The sequence below is a fragment of the Oryzias melastigma genome, linkage group LG6, assembly GCF_002922805.2.
Source record: "Oryzias melastigma strain HK-1 linkage group LG6, ASM292280v2, whole genome shotgun sequence".
Taxonomy (NCBI): Eukaryota; Metazoa; Chordata; class Actinopteri; order Beloniformes; family Adrianichthyidae; genus Oryzias; species Oryzias melastigma.
The window spans coordinates 99,261-119,342 of record NC_050517.1 but is presented as its reverse complement, the minus strand read 5'-3'; the positions used below and the strand labels follow the sequence as shown (position 1 = coordinate 119,342).

Here is a 20,082-nt window from a genome sequence, read left to right as displayed (position 1 = left end):
AAGGTGCTGTGGTGCTAAGGTAAGTAAGTAAGTAAGTACATTTTATTTATAGAGCACCTCCGACAAATAAAATCACAAAGTGCTTTGCACAGTAAAGCAATGACAGAAAATAAAACAGATTAAAACAATAACTAAAACATAATACAGTACAAATTAAATAAAAGTATTTTTAAAAAGCAGTGTCTTCAGCTGTTTCTTAAAAGCCTAAACATTGCAAGGTGTATTCCCGTTCCACCTGATTGGAAGTGTTTCTGATGTGTATAGATCAATAACTGACATTCTTTGGTAAAGGTTTTCAGCCACAGGGGGGGTGGTGGAGGGGAAACGCTGTATTCGCGGATTTGGGGTATTCTCAGATGTTGGCTGTGTCCTGTCCCTAACCCTGTGAATTATGGCGGAATACTTCATACACACACACACACACACACATATATATATATATATATAATAATTCCATCTCTGATATATATACTGTATCTGTTGGCGGCTGGGTGGCTCAGTGGGCTAGGTGAAGGGCTGACACACAGGAGCCCTGGATTCGATCCCAGGGTTGTCCACTGATCCCCACCCAGATTGGGTCCTTAGGCAAGACCCTTGACGCTGCTGCCTAACTGGGTCCCTGTGTCCCTCAAGTACAGGGTTGTGTCAGGAAGGGCATCCGGCGTAAAAACTCTGACAAATCACTGATGCCAAACAGTGGGTGCTGTTACACTGTGGCGACCCCAAAAGGGATAAGCTGAAAGTGAACCACTACTACATATATATATATCTGTTCTTTTTATTTATTTAGATTAGCTGAAATAAACCATTTCCAAATACACATTTCAAGAACAAACAATGGAAACATGAACAGTCAACTTCATCTCACCTTGCAGGAGGCTCCTTTGCTGGGACTCTGGCTCCAGGCCTCTCCAGCCTCGAAAAGATTTTTCTTGGAGGCAACGACTTCTGGGGACATGGGTATATCAGCCAGTGATGCCTTTACTGCTCGTGCTTCCTGAGAGTTCTGCAGAAAGACAAGCCCAAATGTTCAGTCATGTTCATGTATACAGGAGGAAAGACTTCAGGTGGCTTCAACTCAATGAAAAAGACAAACGGTCCTTTACAATGAGGAAATCAACAGTTAAGCACAAGTCAAGCAGTAATTAATTCTGTCTGTCATTGACTTTTTCTGTTTAAATTATTTATTACAGCATTTTTTTAATACAAATCCTATTCCCAGCAGAGCACGATCTAGCATTTTAGAAACAACAGTTTGTTTTAAAAAATGTAATGCATCTCCCACTTAAAAGACATACTTAATTCCCCAGAAGACAAAGAAACACAAAGCAACCAAGAGCTTTCTTTTTCTATAGGCCCATCATTTGTCAGCATGTTCCATAGCACACTATCAACTACAGAATGAATGAATGCAGAAGAGTTTATAAAAGAATAAAGAAAAATGGCTAAGATGTTCAAAAGTAATATATATTTTTCTTTGACTTCCATGACATCTTAAATAAAAATGAATACATTTTGAATGGCGGGGCAAAAAAGTATTTAGCAGTCATGGATTTTGCAAGTTGGTAAAGATAAAAAAATGTGATTCCCTGGATCCTTTTCTGTCTCTCAAAGTTAAAGTGTTTCTATGCTGAATCCTACAGACCAAACATAGACTGGGACCACTTGCAGAATGTGACTGATGAGTTCGTGTTTGCCCTGCAGTCTTACTGTATCACAAAAATGACAGGTCAGCTCACCTCCACAGCACTGGTATACTGCTCCAGTTTGTCATCAATCTTGGGCATCAGGATGAGAGGCTGCATCTTCTTAAAGCTGTTACTGTTTCATGTAAAAATAGCATACAATTACAATCATTTTATCATAAGACTTTGAGATTTATATTAGGTGATAGACCACTATTTAAACTATGACCAGCAGAATGCTAAAACCACATATCATTACTTCAGGTTATTGGTTTGAAAAATAGCATACTTGAGGATTCATTTAACGTCCAAACCTACAAGGCTAAATCATTTATCACCAAAGGAAGTGAATTAAAACTTTCAAAACTGCCCATGTATGCAGAAATATCTTCAAAGTGAAGAACAGCCATCTTCATGAATTTGTTTCCTAAAGATATTCCTAAAAGCAGCTGCTTTGTTATTCAGGACAGACTTGACTTGTCATTTGACCCGTAATTCGTGGTTGTGATACAAGTGATCAGTCCTTGCAGGTTTCAGTGAAATGTTCAAATATTCTGTCAGGTAGTAGTGATTCAGTTCTTCTATGTCCTCCTGATGCGGACACAAGCTCCTTTGCATCACTAATATAAATGTCTGTCACCCCTCCATAAATATCTCCAAACTGTGTTCCTAAAGTCCCACTCCGATCATCTTTTGATCTATTTTCAAAGTGTTCCCAGTAGTCTTTTAATTATGATTATGGTGTTTTTAGCCAAAAACTTAAAAACCTGTCATTACATATTTCTGGAGAGCAGTAGTAGCTCATTAAAATTTGCCTTTGAGTTGTGGGTGGGGCTGTTGGCACAGAACAACTGCCCCCTTCCCTCCCTGTTGCTGAGACCTCTATTGCTCTACCGCTAGCTTACAGCCCCAGACTAACATTAGCAGTAAAGAAGGTTTAAATAGTAATATGCTATCAAAGACCAGTTTTTTCTTCTGCAGGTTGGTGAACTGTCTTCTGTGAGGTGTTGACTGCAAACACTGGAGGGGTTTTTAAATGTGCTGTGACTCAGAATTTCTCTCTCAGTGGAACTATTTTGGAAAAAACATGAAGGTTAACATTGGTATTTATTTATTTATTTATTTTAGAGAATTGCAATTCTTGTAATTTGCTACATCACGTGTGTGTTGAACGTTCATTATTTCTGTCAGGGGGAACGCAGGAGGCAAAGGAGCTGATCGGAGAAACTTTGGCCCGCCCATTTCAGTTTCTACGTCGTATCAGGGACTTTTTCAAACAGTATTATTTCGCCTCATTCTTCACCATCATCTGAAGAAATATGCAGAAATGCAATTTTAAGCTGAAATCCTTTCATATATGTCATCAAGAACATGTTATAAACACCAACGAAACAATTTTCATTGGAGTGGGTTTGAATGCATGATGTGGCTCCTGGCTCACTCAGTTGAAGTCTTAATCAACAATCACCCTGAGCGTTGACCCGACCCGTTGACCTGTACGGGGGCTCCAGGTTTTTGGGCCGTTCCGTCACATATACAGTCATAGAGAAGAGCGACTGCATGTTAAGAGGAACACAAGTGTGTCTTACAGTTCCCTTGAGATTCGTTCAGCCGCTTTAAGAGACATCATGAAAATGGAACGTACCATTGTTGTACATGTGTTATAAGTGTATTGTAGCATATTTGTAATGATAATGTAAGTTACATGCGCTCATGATATACAGCTGATGCTTTCGTATGGTGCTCTTTACCCTGCACTCCAGTTGGTAGTGAGGTGCAAGTACTGGCTCCTGAATGACTGGACACAAATGCTGCACGGATGGGGTGTGCAGATACGTAAGGGACCATAAGATGCCTGTAGAGAGCGATACACGGGAGCGGCCGTGGTGATGAGGTAGAGCGGTTGATCTCTGATCAGAAGATCACAAGTTCGGTTCCCACCTTCACTGTCCCTGTGTTGAAGTGTCCTTGGGCACGACGATTAACCCCACAGTGCTCCTGGTGGTTATAGGTTGACACCAGTGTTTGGCAGCAGAGTATGTGTGAATAAGACTTTAAAGACCTTTAGGCCTTCAGAGAAAGTATAGGTATATGTCTGCTTTCACCATTTACCCTGTTTGATTCCCTTATTTCTAACGGTCAGGCTACGCACACTTCTCTCACTTGAACAGCACAATGTGCGGTTTTGGAAAAATCCATACAACACACGTGCGTCTAATCTACTTCACCCTTATTTACTTGTTATTCAAGTGTTCACAACAATCGCCAGCAGCAAGCCTGTAAATGTGCATGAACATTTTTACCCGATGGACTCTTTGGGTTGTCTACAATAGTAACATTTCCTGCAGTTTATATGAATGCCTTGCATGAATTTGCCTTTTTTTTTACCAGCAGACAGCCCATATCCACCCATGAGGGCAGTTGTGACTGAAGCATAAGATGTTTAAATTTCTGGGGACACATTCTTTGCCTTTCTAAGTTCTGCCTCCAGCAGAGCTCTGCGGTGCTGTGTTTTATTACAGCTTGACTTGGGTGGTTGTTCAACCCAGACATACAGCCCTCCTGAAATTTAAAGTTTACTTATAAAACATAAACTAGTTATCAGAAGCATGTTAAAGTTGAAGAAATCAACAACATAAAAACCGTCATTGGTGGGGTGACTGAAGAGACAGAATGAGTGTGAAAGTGCACTGATTAAAGGTGTTGATTCTTCTTTTATCAACTGGCAGTTTTACTCATACATAGGCTCTTTCCTAAAATTGATAGCTTTCACCTCACAGCAGTCCATTTGCTATAATTCTCTTCTGTTGAAGACATTTGAAGCATGTCTGTGATAAACTCAGTGGCAGCATCCTCAGAGCTGAGCTGGTCCAGCAGCAGACTCTCTGGAGCCTCCATACCTCATCAAGATACAACTGCTGGCATCTGGACAGAGTTAAGCAAAGCCATAAATCACAGCTGTGGAGTGGTATACGCAGAAAAATGTGCTCTCCTGTGACCTTCTCCATTGTGCTCCCCTTCAGACTGCTGAGTCTTAACAAGCTTCAGGAAAGCAGAGGTTCTGGAGAGTTCATGAAAACTGAAAGCATTAGTTCTTCAAGTTTCCATCCAAATGGTGAAGACTGAACTATTCTTTCAGCACTTAAAGAAACCAGCAGGGTTACTGCTTATTCAAACCACAAGAGTTTATTTCCCATTTCTTAAACTTAGACCTGTTGGCTCAAACTCACACTTTGGCATCTTTTCCAAGTCCCTCTGTTATACTTCCATCTTAGTTTATCCTTTGTAGCTGTGTTAATGAATGAAAATGTGACCCAGCTCCAGTTCCCTCAAAGATAGAGACTGAAGTATGGAATTAATCTTTTACAGTATTTGATAAATGCACACTGTTGATGTTCTGCTTCTACTGCCATATTTTGATCATTTCTAACACATGTTGACCAACATTCAGTATTCAAATTTATATTTCAAATGTCTCTTAACCATTAAAATAGAACACCTATAGTCCATATTTTATAGTCACATTACATTTGAGGTGTTCAACGGAGGTGGATTCATGCAGCTGCTTCATAAGCACTCCAAACAGCACATTTTTTTTATCACATTGGAGATTTGACCTCAGACATCATGGTGATCAGTCAGTGTGAGAAACAACATCTGCAAGAGCGGCAGAAATGTTTGTTTTAGCTGACACACAGAGAACTATTGTTGTAAGAAATTAATATTGTGCTGATGACCTTATGCATCCGAACACAGATAAAAATCTGGTTGCATCTGAATTCCTTTACTACTTAATACATGATGTAACTACATAAAACCTTTGAGATTTTGTTGTGCTGTCTGAATCTACAATTCCAAAATAGAAATCTCCCAGAAGTCTTTGCCAAAAACCAGTATGCATCGATGTTCACTAGACTGGTGAATATAGACCGCAATGCATTGGGTTTGAACAATGTTGTGAAAAAAAAAGTATTTTAATTATTTATTTTAATAAACCATCCAAGTTTTCATCTTCAGAACATCATAAATGATTTTCCTGAAATGCTCGCATTGATTAGGTTTGTACTTGATGACATCAATGATGTCATTTTTAAAAGAATAAAATAATCGTGAGCATGGTATCCAAATTGTTTTTAACAATTTAACACCTTAGGCGCCGCAGATGACACTTAAACACAAAATCTTTAACGTATTGTACATTTTCAAACGTGTCACTTTTCTCCTTCAGAATCGACTGGAATGACTTGATTGTGTTAACAATTAAAAAACTACAGGAAATCAAAGAACATATAAACTGGAACCCCTGTATTAAAGGGCTAAGATACAGACTGCTACAAAGTCCTGCATTATACTGTATATATTTATTTTTTTAAGGATTAGGGAGGGAATTTGGTTTAGTTGGGAGTCCCATTAAATGCATCCCACCTCTTTGAATGAATCACTGCTCAGGTTTTTTTTTATGTTTTTTGTCAGAAACATTGTAAAATCTGAAAAATGGCCGGCATGAAGTCATTGGTTGAACCTTTTTAGCTGTCGGCTCTGTTTGAGCCTGGAGAAACTATCCTCCCATTTCCCACAATCAGGAGTTCTACCTTCAGTGCACATGAATAGACAGAAACAGTGTTGAGGACGTGTGCTGTTCACCTTTTCCTCAGCGATCGGTTCAGGGATTCTGTCTTCTCTGTGATCTGGAAAAAAAGAGAAAATATGAGTCATTTAACTTTTGCTGTCCTTGCATCAGCTTGATTGTTGTGAGGCAAACCTGTCCATTTCAGTGTTTGTGTGGAGTATCCCCAATGTGGGGGAAACAAACGTGACGTGTTCGTATTATGTAATTAAGCTGAAATGATGATGAGTGCATTCATCAGCAGAATCATCTCATGTTTGATCCACTGCAGTTTAGGTTCTTTTTGGGAGTGGTATGTGTAGATATAAAAGAAAGTGTCAGGAAATGACAACACATTCTCACTCCCAACTCATTTGATATTGACATTTGGTCAAAGAACCTTCTGCGACAAAAGTTGACGTTTTCGTTGTTTTTTGACGTGCTGGCTGTTCCCATTAAATCAGGGGTCCCCAACCTCTGGGCTGCGAACCGGAACTGATCTAGTAACGGGGCGTGGAGGACACCGGTACCCTAAGCCGAGGATTGTGTACCTTGGATTTTACGAAGAACCAGCACGTCAAAAAACGACAAGTTGTGGGCGCCCAAAATGTCAAAAACTGGCGAGGGGGGATCCTTAACCAAACATCAATATGTGACGACTTGGGGATGAGAATGTGTTGGAAATGATCACTGAAGCAAACTTAAGAGTCTCTGACAAACTCCCTAAGAGTTGATTTATATGTTTTTTAACTTTGTTACTTTACAAGAAAAACAAATCTCATTTTCCCTTTAACTTGTTAATATGCATATATTTTTACTTCTGTTTTCATCTGCCTGAATAAGTTTAACTTAAACATTTGCAAAAACATACAAATGTGCAGAAAACACATGCAGTGTTGTGCACACCAGAGCAAACTTCTGATTAACTTCCTCTCGTGAGGCCATCGCGCCATCCCAGGAAACAGAGAAGAGGCGCTCTACAGTAGAGAGCACGCCAGAGCAAGGACACGGCAGGAACATGCAATGTGGTAGAGACTCACAGCAAACACGGTGAAGAGGCCAGAACATGCTGGCTTCAAACCCACACACACACTCAAACTCACAACCTGTCAGGCAGAGACTGAAGCCATCGGCTGTAAAACAACAGACACTGGAATTAACAGCAGTTATTAGCATCAGACTCTACCGCTACAATAGAGCAGCTAAACTAATGGATATAGCCAAACTGTCCAGATACGATTACGATCAAACTGATTGACATCTTCATGTCCTGCAGGCTGCACTGCTGGAACACTCTTCAGTCTGTTCAGTGGTGTAGACCACTAGGATGTCATTGTGTCATTGTAGTGCGACGACTAGAATAGTAACAACAATGGAGCTCATCCAGCAGCTCGTCTTTTTCTTGTTTTACTTTTTGTACATCCTGTATAACAGGAACAATGTTAGAAAGAAGATTGCGGGCGGCTAAATAGAACACTAGCGTTGGAAACGTTAGCTTGAATGAAACCTATATTTCTGATATTGTCTTCACTTTCTGCCAATCAACGGGTGGCAGATTCAATGGACCCACAACTGATGGGGCGCTCAACAGGTACGATTCACTACTGTTTAATGGATCCCTTTTACAATGGAATCACTCAAAATACCAGACCGGACCACCCAGTGGAAATGAGGCTCAAGATCCACGTTCAGCTGCATAAACAGTGGGTCAGAATCGAGCCGAACGAAGCTGCATTTGGCTGGTGTTTACTGTAGCTCTGAGAATAAATCTGTTTTTCAAAGTCTGAGTCTAAACTTTGCTGTGTCCTTTGTTTGACACGTTGCATTCCCAGAATTCTTCCATACACTTAAATCACACAGTGATAGAAAACATCTCTCAAGTCACAGGGATAATCATTGACAATAAGTTCAATTGGAAATCACACAGTAGATAGATTCAAAATAAAATATCCACAAATATTTCAATAAATAATCAATTTTACCATGTACAATAATAGCTTAAAAAAGTGAAACTTGTAAAAATGCAAAAACTATGTAACATCCAGAACTCCTTTCAGAAACAGAGAGAGTTATTGTTATCTGTGGAGATCTAGTAACTTTAAACAGCAAATGTTCTCTGGAAAGGCTTTAGGACTCAGATGAAACAATGCACAAACATCCATTTCTTTAAACATAGAAATAAGGAAAATGTCTTTGAGAGGAACCTAAAAAAGGCTCTTAACTTGTGAAAATAAATAGTTTTAATCTGAATAATTATGATGTATTAATGGTTAATGTTAGCAATAATAACTGGATATTAAAAGAAGTAGTAATATCAAATTGATTAATTTTATTTACAAGCTACCAGTGTGACGAAGAGGCTGAGACTTTTGGATCCAAGTGCAACTGATTTATTGAACAAGGGCAAGACATAATCGTGGTCAAGGTCCAGGCATAGGTCGAGGTAGGAGGCAGGCAGGAGACCGAGGAGACAGGCAGAGATCAAAAGCACGGAGGATCAACAGAGAGGATTTACTAATAGAGTACAGGACCAAAACAAGACTTCACCCTGAGCAGAGGTTGGAGAGTGGCATTTATACAGGGTGGTGATGAGGTGATGGGAAACAGCTGATGGAGACAGGAAAATGGCGGCTGATGCATGATGGGAATTTGAGTCCAGGAGGGTGGCAGATGCAGTTAGTACTCAGGTGAGGGCTCCCTCTGGTGGTTGGAGAAGGACATGACTGGCTGGGCCCTGACAGAGTCCCCCCCCTGCGAGCGGCTCCGGAAGCGAGAAGGCAATCGACGCCGGGGGCGACCACGAGACCGAGGAGCCGGTCTGTCCGGATGCGTCTGGTGGAACTCCGTGATCAGGGAGGGGTCGAGGATGTCATCCAAAGGAACCCAGGAACGTTCCTCTGGGCCGTACCCCTCCCAGTCCACCAGATACTGAAGCTGGCCATTCCGGCGTCGGGAATCCAAAATCTCGCGAACGAGATAAGCCTCCTCTCCATCCACCATCAGCGGAGGCATTCCACCTTCAGAGGTGCCCGACCGCACTTCTCCTTCAAGGGGCCAGACAGCAGGTTTCAGTAATGAGACGTGGAACGTGGGCGAGATCCGGTATCCTGGAGGTAGTTGTAAACGGAACGAAACAGGAGTGACTTGTTTAATGATTTTGAATGGTCCCACAAACCTTGGACTGAGTTTCTTGCATGGGAGCCGTAAGCGGAGATCTCGAGTGGACAACCACACCCACTGTCCTGGTTGCAGATTAGGACCTGCACGGCGGTGTCTATCAGCTTGCTCCTGAGTCCGACGAACAGCCCGCTGAAGTTGGACATGAGCTGCCTGCCAGGTCTCCTCGCAGCGCCTGAACCAGTCATCAACTGAGGGAAGTTCCGTGGACTCTCCAGACCAAGGGAAGAAAGGTGGTTGCATGCCTAGAACACACTGGAAGGGAGATAGTCCTGTAGCAGCCTTTTTCAAAGAGTTTTGTGCATACTCTGCCCAAACCAAAAACCGGCTCCAATCTTCTTGATGATGGCTGCAATACGATCTCAGGAACCGGGTTACCTCTTGATTGAGTCGTTCCACTTGTCCGTTGGACTGTGGGTGGTAGCCAGAGGTAAGGCTCACGTTGATGCCCAACCCTTTGCACATTTCCCGCCATACTCGTGATGTGAATTGAGGTCCCCGATCCGAGACAATGTCCTCAGGTAGGCCGTAGTGACGGAAAACATGCGTGAGCAACTGTTCAGCGGTTTCCAAGGCAGTGGGTAGCTTGGGCAGAGGGAGAAGTCGGCAGGCTTTGGAGAAACGATCAACAATAGACAGGATGGTGGTATTACCTTGAGAGCATGGCAAATCAGTGATGAAATCCACAGCTATATGTGACCACGGCCGTTGGGGTATGGGTAAGGGCTGGAGGAGACCGGCTGGAAGCTGACGGGGAGTTTTGGCCATCTGGCAGGACGTGCACTCTGTGACAAACTGCGCAACATCCGCCTGCATTGTCGGCCACCAAAAGGAATTCTTCATTAGTAACTGAGTGCCTGCCGTACCTGGATGCCCTGCTGCAGGGGTGTCGTGCACCAAGTGTAGAACCCTTTGCCGATGAGTTGGTGGCACGTAGACCCGCTCGGCTGGACAAGATGGTGGAGGTGGATCAGTGGCGTTGAGCTCTGCTAATTCAGTCATTATATCCCATTGAATGGGAGCCAGGATTATAGAGGTGGGCACTATGGGTTCCGGTTTGTGTGCTCCATCGCTGTCAGTTTCATGTAGACGAGAAAGGGCATCAGCCTTTCCGTTCTTGGATCCTGGCCGATAGGTAATCTGAAAACAGAAACGGGAAAAGAACAAAGACCATCGAGCTTGACGAGGGTTAAGTCTTTTGGCCGACTTTATGTATTCTAAGTTTTTATGATCGGTTAGGACCAGGAACGGCTGTGACGCCCCCTCTAACCAATGCCGCCATTCTGCAAACGCCTCCTTCATGGCAAGCAGTTCTCGGTCGCCCACGTCATAGTTTCTTTCGGCATCGTTGAGTTTCCTAGAAAAGTAAGCACATGGAAACATTTTGGGCGGTTGACCATGGCGTTGGGACAGCACGGCCCCTATGCCTGAGTTAGAGGCATCCACTTCCACGATGAATTGAGCAGAAGGATCTGGATGACGTAAGATGGGCGACTGGGAAAAGCGCTGTTTGAGTGACTGAAAGGCTGCGATGGCTTCCGGGGTCCAAAATAGACGTTTTGGTGCTCCTTTTAGGAGGGAGGTGAGAGGAGCAGCCACTGTACTGAAGCCCCGGATGAAGCGGCGGTAGAAGTTAGCGAATCCGAGAAAGCGCTGCAGCTCCTTGATGGTGGTAGGTTGTGGCCAGTGCAATACTGCTTCCACCTTGCCTTGATCCATAGCCACTCCTTCAGCGCTTATTATGTAGCCAAGGAAGGAGATAGATGTTTTGTGAAATTCGCATTTCTCACTCTTGGCGTACAAGTTGTGGTCGATGAGCCGCTGGAGGACCTGCCGGACGTGAGATACATGTTCATCCAAGGTAGTAGAGTAGACCAGAATGTCATCAATGTAGATGATGACGAACTTTTGCAACATGTCTCGGAAGATGTCGTTAACAAAAGCTTGGAACACAGAGGGAGCATTGCAGAGTCCAAAGGGCATGACCCGGTATTCATAATGTCCAGAAGTAGTAGAGAATGCTGTCTTCCACTCGTCGCCCTCTCGGATGCGGATTAAGTTGTATGCACTGCGAAGGTCCAACTTTGTAAAATATCGGGCCTGGCGCAGTTGTTCAAGGGCTGGCGGGACCAGTGGCAAGGGGTAACGGTATTTAACTGTAACTTCATTGAGACTCCGGTAGTCAATGCAGGGACGAAGACCACCATCTTTCTTTTTAACAAAGAAAAATCCAGCGGAAGCAGGAGATGTGGAGGGCCGGATAAACCCCTTTTGCAGTTCTTCCTGAATGTAGGTTTGCATGGCTTCAGTCTCTGGTTGAGAGAGAGGAAACACCCTTCCTCTCACTGGTGTGGCCCCAGGCAGAAGATCAATGGCGCAATCATAGGATCGATGGGGAGGAAGCTGAGTGGCGTGTTGTTTGTTGAAAGCTTCGTGCAGATCGCTATATTGAGGTGGTACATGAGCATGTTTGTTGATGGAATCACACATAGAAATATCAGTAGCGCCTAGCTGGTGCTGTTGGAGCGGTTTAGATGCGGTGCTCCGGTAGACCTTATGTCGGCTCTGGCAGGAACTGGAATTAAAGGAAAGTTTTTTGGTAGACCATACAATGGTGGGATCATGAGTCTCGAGCCAAGGCAACCCCAGGATGACAGCGCAGCGAGGAGAGTCAATGGCGAAGAGACGAATGTCTTCCTGATGAGAATTTTGGATGTTGAGTTGGAGGTCTGGGGTGAGAAACTGGATCCGGCCTGATCCCAGAGGACGTCCATCTAGAGCAGATACAGCCACCTGGGAGTCGCAGGGGAGCAGAGGGATGGAGTTAGCGCGTGAAAAGGTCAGGTCAATGAAATTTCCTGCCGCCCCTGAATCTATCATGGCAGACGTTTCAATCTTCCTGTCGGCTATTCTGAGAGTGATAGGTACTTCAAAAGTAAGGAAAGTATCACTCACCAGCCCCCCCGACCGTCGTGGAGGACGATCGGGGCAGGAAGCTCGCAGGTGACCGGGATGACCACAGTAAAGGCACAGGTTTTCACGCATGCGTCTTCCTCTTTCTTCAGGCGTAAGACGTGTGGAGCCCAGATGCATGGTTTTCCTGGAGGGGCGTGTCTCGTAACGGATGGGCCTGGGTGCCATGGAGGATGATTCGGCTTGTGACTTTCTGGATCGACGTGTGTTAAGGAGGTTATCCAACCTGATGGTCAGTGTGATTAGCCGATCCAAATCCAACTCTTCATCTCGACAGGCGATCTCCCTTTGTAACTCAGCACTGAGTCCTCGACGGTACACAGTCTTAAGGCTGTCGGGAGTCCAAGTGGTTTGAGCAGCCAGTGTTCGGAACTTTAATGAGTAAACAGCTGCTGTGTCCTTGCCTTGTTTGATGTCCATTAACTGCTCTCCTGGTTCTTTTCCGTCGGGCGCATGATGAAAAACTGCACGTAGCAACTGAGTGAAGGCCTCGTAAGAATGGAATGGAAGGGATCCTCCAGACCACACCGCGGCTAACCACTCTAATGCTTCTCCGGATAGCAGCGAACACAGAAAAGACACCTTGGCTTCTTCAGTGGGGTACAGATGAGCTTGTTGATGTAAAAACAACTGACATTGCATAAGAAAACCATTGCAATGCTCCGGTTTCCCAGTGAATTTGTCCGGTAACGAAAGGCATGCGCCAGGTACTTGCGTAGCTGATGCGGACGGCACTTCAAAGCAAGCTGGTGTCAGGGGACTGGACAGGGTTGAGACTGAAGACGTCAGGTTGGTTACTGGATTAGCCAGGAGCTGCTCCATGATGGCGTCTGTAGCCAGATGTAGATGATGAAGCTGTCGACCGTGCTCCAGTAACATGGCAGTGAAACCAGCTGGATTCGAAGGAGTTGGTACACTCGTTGCTGGATCCAGGTCCGGTGAAGTCACCTGTGACGAAGAGGCTGAGACTTTTGGATCCAAGTGCAACTGATTTATTGAACAAGGGCAAGACATAATCGTGGTCAAGGTCCAGGCGTAGGTCGAGGTAGGAGGCAGGCAGGAGACCGAGGAGACAGGCAGAGATCAAAAGCACGGAGGATCAACAGAGAGGATTTACTAATAGAGTACAGGACCAAAACAAGACTTCACCCTGAGCAGAGGTTGGAGAGTGGCATTTATACAGGGTGGTGATGAGGTGATGGGAAACAGCTGATGGAGACAGGAAAATGGCGGCTGATGCATGATGGGAATTTGAGTCCAGGAGGGTGGCAGATGCAGTTAGTACTCAGGTGAGGGCTCCCTCTGGTGGTTGGAGAAGGACATGACTGGCTGGGCCCTGACAACCAGCTTTAATATATCATATTATTTCATAAAAGTGTAGTGAAAATATGTATTTTTTCTCTTTCCCCCACTCTTTTAGATATCAGCAGAAGTGTTTTATTGAATTTTGAACCTCTAGAATATCTAAAGACAGACTGAAATTGTCCCTTGTCGAATAGGTGTTTGGTTTGTCTGACGCTCACCTCAAAGATGAGATCCAATGTGAGAACAGTAATGGAAACAGTTGAATGCAATTAATGTGGTTTATGGAGGCTGTATGTTCAAAGAAAAAAACTGCAGCAAAGAAAGCAAATTTAAAAGATAAGATGAGGCTTTGTAAGCATTTTTTTCACTTGCAATTTAGCAAATATATTTTTCAAAATGTATTTTGTTTTCATTTTTGAGGCTCACAGGTTGATCCATGGAGTTCAGGCAGCATTTTTTTTTTACTATCGTAACCCCTCATGCCATCATATCCTGTGTCCTAATTTTTTTTTTTTCACATTTTTTTTATCTGTTCCAGCAGTTTTGACTTTGTAATGTTTGCTTCTGTTTAAGCTGCTGCAAAACATTATTTGTCTCCATTTTTGGACAAATAGTCTAAATGTTTTGTCTGAACCAAATTCCCTCCTCATACTTAAAGTATTCCAGTTGGTCAGAAAAAAAAGACAGTCTGAGTGCAGTTTAAGTGCAGTCCAAGCACCACAACCAGACTGCAGCAGAACTGGTACCTTTTGAGTTGAAGCTTTTGGGGTAAATGGACTGAATATTTCCTCCCCATCAGTGCTGGAAGTGCTCAGACTCTTCATCCTTTCTGCAGCCTCCATCCTCCTCTTCTCAATCTCCTCCTTCATCCGTCTCCTTTCCTCCTATAAAAACATTTATCCTTCAAATGTCATCCCCCTGATGCAGTTTCATTCAATGCTGATCCACCGGCTGGATAAGAGTCCACGCTCACCTCTTCTTTGGCGAGCCGCTGGTGTTCCTCCTCTTCTCTATAACGCTCCTCTTCCTTTCGGAGTTTCTGCCTCTCCTCTCTCCTCCTCTTCAGCTCCTCCAGCTCCTGTTCAGCCTCGGTTTGCTTCAGTCTCAGTTGCTCCAGTTCCTGGCTCTCTTTTTCTTGGAGGCTGTGGCGGATCCTCTCCAGTCGCTGCTCCACCTCCTGGATGGCCTCAGCCTCCTCCGGCTCCACGTTTCTGCTGCACTCATTCCCAATTATAGAATTAATGCCAGTGTTTATGTGTGATCTGTGGCCTTTAAAACAGTATTGATTCACGGTGCTCTATTAACACATTTGAAATATTTTCTTGTCATTCTGAAAGAAGTATAGCTAATAAAAAAGAGAAAACTCCTTCTATATTTCTGTGATGTAAAGCAAAGGTCTCCAACCTTGTACCGGTCTTTTGGTCACTTGGTATCAGACCACAAGGGAGAAAAAAAAAACATAAATGTAATAATTTTCATTTTATTTATCTAAATCTAGGGAAACTTTTAAGTTTGTGAAACTATCACATTTTCTCCACCACATATGACTTACATTTGTCAAGTGGCTCGTTATGGTCACATGTATTAAACACATTTGCTACCAATTTAACTCTGCAAAATTGAACACTCCAAGCTTGGGAGACATAGTTAAAACACACACCAAAAAACAAATTTATAAAGTTTCTTTGTGCAGAAAAAGAGCCAATAAAGAAATAGAAGAAGATACTTCAAGTCCAAACGAACAATAAAAAAATCTGCATTTACTACTACGGTCACATATTTAAAAAAAAAAAAATAGTTTAGTAACACTGGCAGGTAGTTAGAAGACTGTAATTTCATTTTTTAGAAAGTCGTTGTGGGACCTCTCGATGTGCCTGCTGTTTTCGCTCAGGACAGACACTTTATACCAAGAAGCTCATTTATTTTTAAAAAAGTGTTTCCATTACAGTTTTGCGAAAAATGTCTATTTTGATACGGTCCAAAAACCATCTCCTGTAAGTGCAAAAACTTTTTTTTTTTCGAAAAATGCAAGTTTTTTAGAAATTGTGGTGTTTCCCTTAAGGGAATTTACTATCGAAATTCCAGTTTGCAAAATTTCAGAGTTAATGGAAACGCAGCTAATATTAAGTCGACACAGGGCCCGTGGTGCTGGAGCAATCACGCTCGCTGCACCGACCCCGCGAGGCCAAAGACAGAGAGCCGCTGATAACTTCAGAATCAGCTTCAACATAAAAGAAAACATTGTTTAATGGAACATAAAGCCAACCATGCTGATAGTAATTGGAAATACTGTCTCAAATTAGCTTGAGTCGAATAACAAACTGACAAGTTTAAACTAGCAGTGATGTCAGTAACAAATCCTGAGGTCATCACCAAAGACCAAGAATCCAACCTACTGCTTTCTGCAGTTTAAACATCAAGGCCATCGCACCAGACAGATTAGAGGTCTGGTCTTTCTGGGGAAAAGAGTCTCATGACTTCATGCTGGCCTGTGAAAAATGTCGTTTTCAAAGAGAGCTGATTCTTATCATATTCTTGGGGCCATTGTCCTCCCTAAATTTCGATATGACAGCTCTGCTCTAATGTGGATCACCAAATCCATCGGGACAAGAGTGATGGAATAATTCCAAAGTCTGCAGTTCAGAACCAAATGTCAAAAAGGCCAACACCAACCTGCTGGATCTGTTTACTCTCTTGAGGTGTGACACGACTTCATTGGTGGGGCTGTGGCCATTGAAGACGCTGTGTTTCAAAGTCTTTGAGGTGTAGGGATCTTTAGTTTCCAGTCTCTTCTCCACCTATTCAAGTAAAGGTAGACAGATCTTTTCAGCAAAAGAGGTCATCCTTTCTCAGTTTTGGTCCCTACATTTGAAAATGTTTCTGGGCACTTCCTCTCTAGTCTAGTTCAGTACAGGATATTTATGATCTGTGGCAGGAAAGAAAATGTTGAAAAAATGTGAATATCTTGGGATTTCAACATTCAGTCTTAAATCCCAAATTCAAAAAGTTTGTAACAGTGTTAAGTTTAACTTACATAATTTTAGATTTATTAGGGCAAATACATGTCAAAGCTTGACACTGTCCTGTTCGTGGAGTTACCACCAAATGCAGTTGTCTCTACATAAAATCTTACATCTTGTCTGCTGACTGAACCAACAGTTTCAAACAAGTTTTTGCAATCAGTACATTTCCTAATGATTTAAGTCTCACTGTTGTATACACAATACCTCAATATTTGGCCTTTGAATCACTTCCTGTCTGCTTAAAATCAGCATTTCTCTCTTCCTTTCCTTCCTCTCCTCCACGTCATCTTCCATCCTCTTCTCCGTCTCCACTCTGCTCTTCAGGATCTCTCCCTCTTCTTTTCTCGGGAGTCGGCTTGTAGAAGCAACATGGATTTCAGTGGTTTTTGTAGGTAGAGCTTTGCTGAAGACGTCTTCATTTTCCCTCCGCTCTTCCTGGCCTCCCACACTGAGCTCCAGCAGACGCTGCTGCTTCTGTCTGTCTCTGCGTTGAGTCCAGTCACTGAAACCCTCGTCTTCCTCCAGAGAACTGCTTGGTTTGAAGCTCGTGTCAAATCTGAAGATGGAAGATGAAGGAAAACTGAGAAGGCATAAAACACTAAGCATAAAGTGGTGTTTAGTCAATTGTGCAAGTTGTAACAGTAAAAACGATAAGAGAGGTCTGTAATTTACATCGCTGGTGAGAACGAGAGTAGAGAATCCAGGAAATCACATTGAGGAATTTTTAATGAATAATTGGTAACTTTCTCTGTAAAATAAGTATCTGGTTACTCACTTGGAACCAAGATTTCTATCCCTCACAGACTTGTAATTTCTTCTTGAATAAGACCTTTCTATCCTCCACTCTTTACTGTTATTAACAAAACTTGTTTGAGCTGATTATTAGTGTAAAAGCCCCTTTCCACACCCTGGAAACATTGAGCTTTGGAATAGTTTTTCTGCAAAGGGAGCAGTTAAAGAGAACATGGATGGAGCCATCAATGTATCATCAGATTTTGAGTGAAAAACCTCCTTCCATCAGTGAGAGCATTGAAGATGAAACATGGTCTATCAGCATGACAATGATCCCAAACACATCAATACTGGAAACAAAATACTAGCTCAGTAAAAGCATTTCAAGATTATGGAGTGTTCTACCCAGTCTCCAGATCTCAAACTCATAGAAAATCTTTAGTGGGAGTTGAAAGTCCGTGTTGCTCAGCAATGTTGAGTAAAGACCTGTAATATCCGAGGATATCCTTAATCACTACTTTGACTACTCTTTATGTCTTTGCCAGAAATAATATGAAGGAAGAAGATGTTCTGTTAGGCCTCCCCAATAAGATTTGGTCAGGAAAACATGTTCTTGTTATCGTGATAAGAGCACTCTGTGTGGCGCTGTATGTCACGTCATCTTTGTTCTAAGTTAACAGAGTATCTGAACCTCTATTGATTGTGTTTGAGATGCTGAACGAACTTCTGTTTTATTCTGGATTAAACAGAGCCTTTCAGCAGACATCAGATTCCAGTTTAAATGATGTTTTTCTCCAACAGCAACACCCCCAGAACATCACCTCTTTAGAGAAGATCTGCATGAAAAAGTGGACAAGAACAGCAGCTGTGCTGCCTCACCTCACAGCCTGCTGTAATTACACAGCAAATACACAAAATTCAATTAGTTATTACAATCATGGAATTGCAATTATAACACAGTTTAGTGGACAAATGTTTATGTTATCATTAATATGCATCTAATGTAAGGATGATAACAGGTGAGGAAGTTCCAGTATCAGATAACAAAGTCTGGAAATGAACTTTTGTTATTCATATAATACTTATTTTCCACCTTAATCTGCAAGTACATTCTTTCAAAATCAGACTCTGTTTTTCTCTTAATTTGATCATACTTAGGCTGGATGATGATATTACGGGCCTCTCCCATCTTTTTAAAGGGGAGGACTCAGACATATGATGGCTCACTAAATTCTTACTTTCCTATGTAACAAGCTGGTTCTGAGCTGAACAGGAAGCTTTAGTCACAGTTGGCTCTCTAAGCGACAGAAGACACCACGACTCTGTTCCTGAAAGATCTACAGAGTTTTGAAGGAGGTGCCAGGATGGAATATTCACTGAGGATTGGATGGAGGGGGCGGGAGACCCCCACTGTGCATAGATCACTGGAGGTGTGAAAGATCAGCTAATTTACATACACCTTGTACAATATGCAAAACATGGATGAACCGTGGGTGATTATTACACCGTTTATATGCATTTTAGTAGTGATTTGTGTGTCAGTTACATAATTGTTAAGGTGGTATGTGTGCCGTACATGCAAAGGTAAAAGTTATACCTTTTGGTAGTCCGATAAGTAGTATAAAGTCCGTTAGACATATGTGGATATACACAGATGTCACAAATTTTCATATGCATCTCTTAAAAAACACACACAATTGTGCAGGATTAGTGTAATAATTGTGTATAAACTATGTAGAAACTACGTGATTCTAAACAGAGCAAAATTTTCAATCACTCAAATTCAAATTTCTATTGTTGGTCGAAACCCTCGACGGACATCTGCGCACAATATTGAATGACAAACACAAGAAACACTTGTAAATTACAGATGTCATGCATGTATAACAAAAGATCAACATTACATACGTGGATAAATTCTAAGTAGCTGCAGTGTACCTGATCTGCTGCTGATTACCTGGATCAGGTAGGCCAGTAAGGAGCTTCAATGGCTGGTTGGTTAGAAAACACTTGAGACACTGGCCCTCGAGGCCTGGAATTGGACACCACTGCTCTAGATCCATAGCCCTTCTTCACTTCATCCTCACTGATTTTTGATACTTTTTTGCTACACAAGTCATCTCTGTGCTCTTCAACAGTTTCCTCAAAGTCCTCCTTCCATCCTTCCATCACACTTGTAGAACCTGTCAACACATTTCCATCTCTGCCCTTCAAACCTCCTGCAGATCTCCCTCCTGCCTATTGTCCCTCACTGATCCAAAGTAATGAAAGTTTTTTGTGTCTCTGGAGGCTGACAGAAAGGAATTCCCTGAGCATTCCTAAGTTAACTATATGGTTGCCCAGCCTGGACTGTCTTTTTCTGAGGGAACCTGAGAGCTGTAACCCTGAGTGAGGAGATCTTTGACATAAGGAGTATTTTGGTGTATTTCACAGCACTCTTTTTAATGAAAAGGCAAGGAGAACTGTTGAGATGGAGCAGACTTGGAAAGGTTCCAGTGTCTCCCTTTTCACATTTTTTAAACGTTGTGTAATAAGAAGGCAGAGGGGGGCTGCCCCCCTCGCCTCCCTCATGATACAGATA

The 20,082-nt window shown here is 42.7% G+C and overlaps 1 protein-coding gene across 3 annotated transcripts in view; it reads right to left on the bottom strand.

Moving 5' to 3' along the window:
* The window catches only part of lsp1a (lymphocyte specific protein 1 a), a 47,578-nt gene that overhangs the window by 8,755 nt on the left and 18,741 nt on the right, over window positions 1-20,082 (bottom strand). For all 3 annotated transcript variants that reach the window (XM_024282179.2, XM_024282178.2, XM_024282180.2), the window contains 7 exons: window positions 16,974-17,325; window positions 16,420-16,544; window positions 14,720-14,960; window positions 14,493-14,630; window positions 6,330-6,373; window positions 1,740-1,821; window positions 869-1,006 (listed from right to left, as the gene is read on the bottom strand). In XM_024282179.2, coding sequence (XP_024137947.1) covers window positions 869-1,006; window positions 1,740-1,821; window positions 6,330-6,373; window positions 14,493-14,630; window positions 14,720-14,960; window positions 16,420-16,544; window positions 16,974-17,325 — 1,120 coding nt within the window. The remainder of the gene's footprint in view (window positions 1-868; window positions 1,007-1,739; window positions 1,822-6,329; window positions 6,374-14,492; window positions 14,631-14,719; window positions 14,961-16,419; window positions 16,545-16,973; window positions 17,326-20,082) is intronic.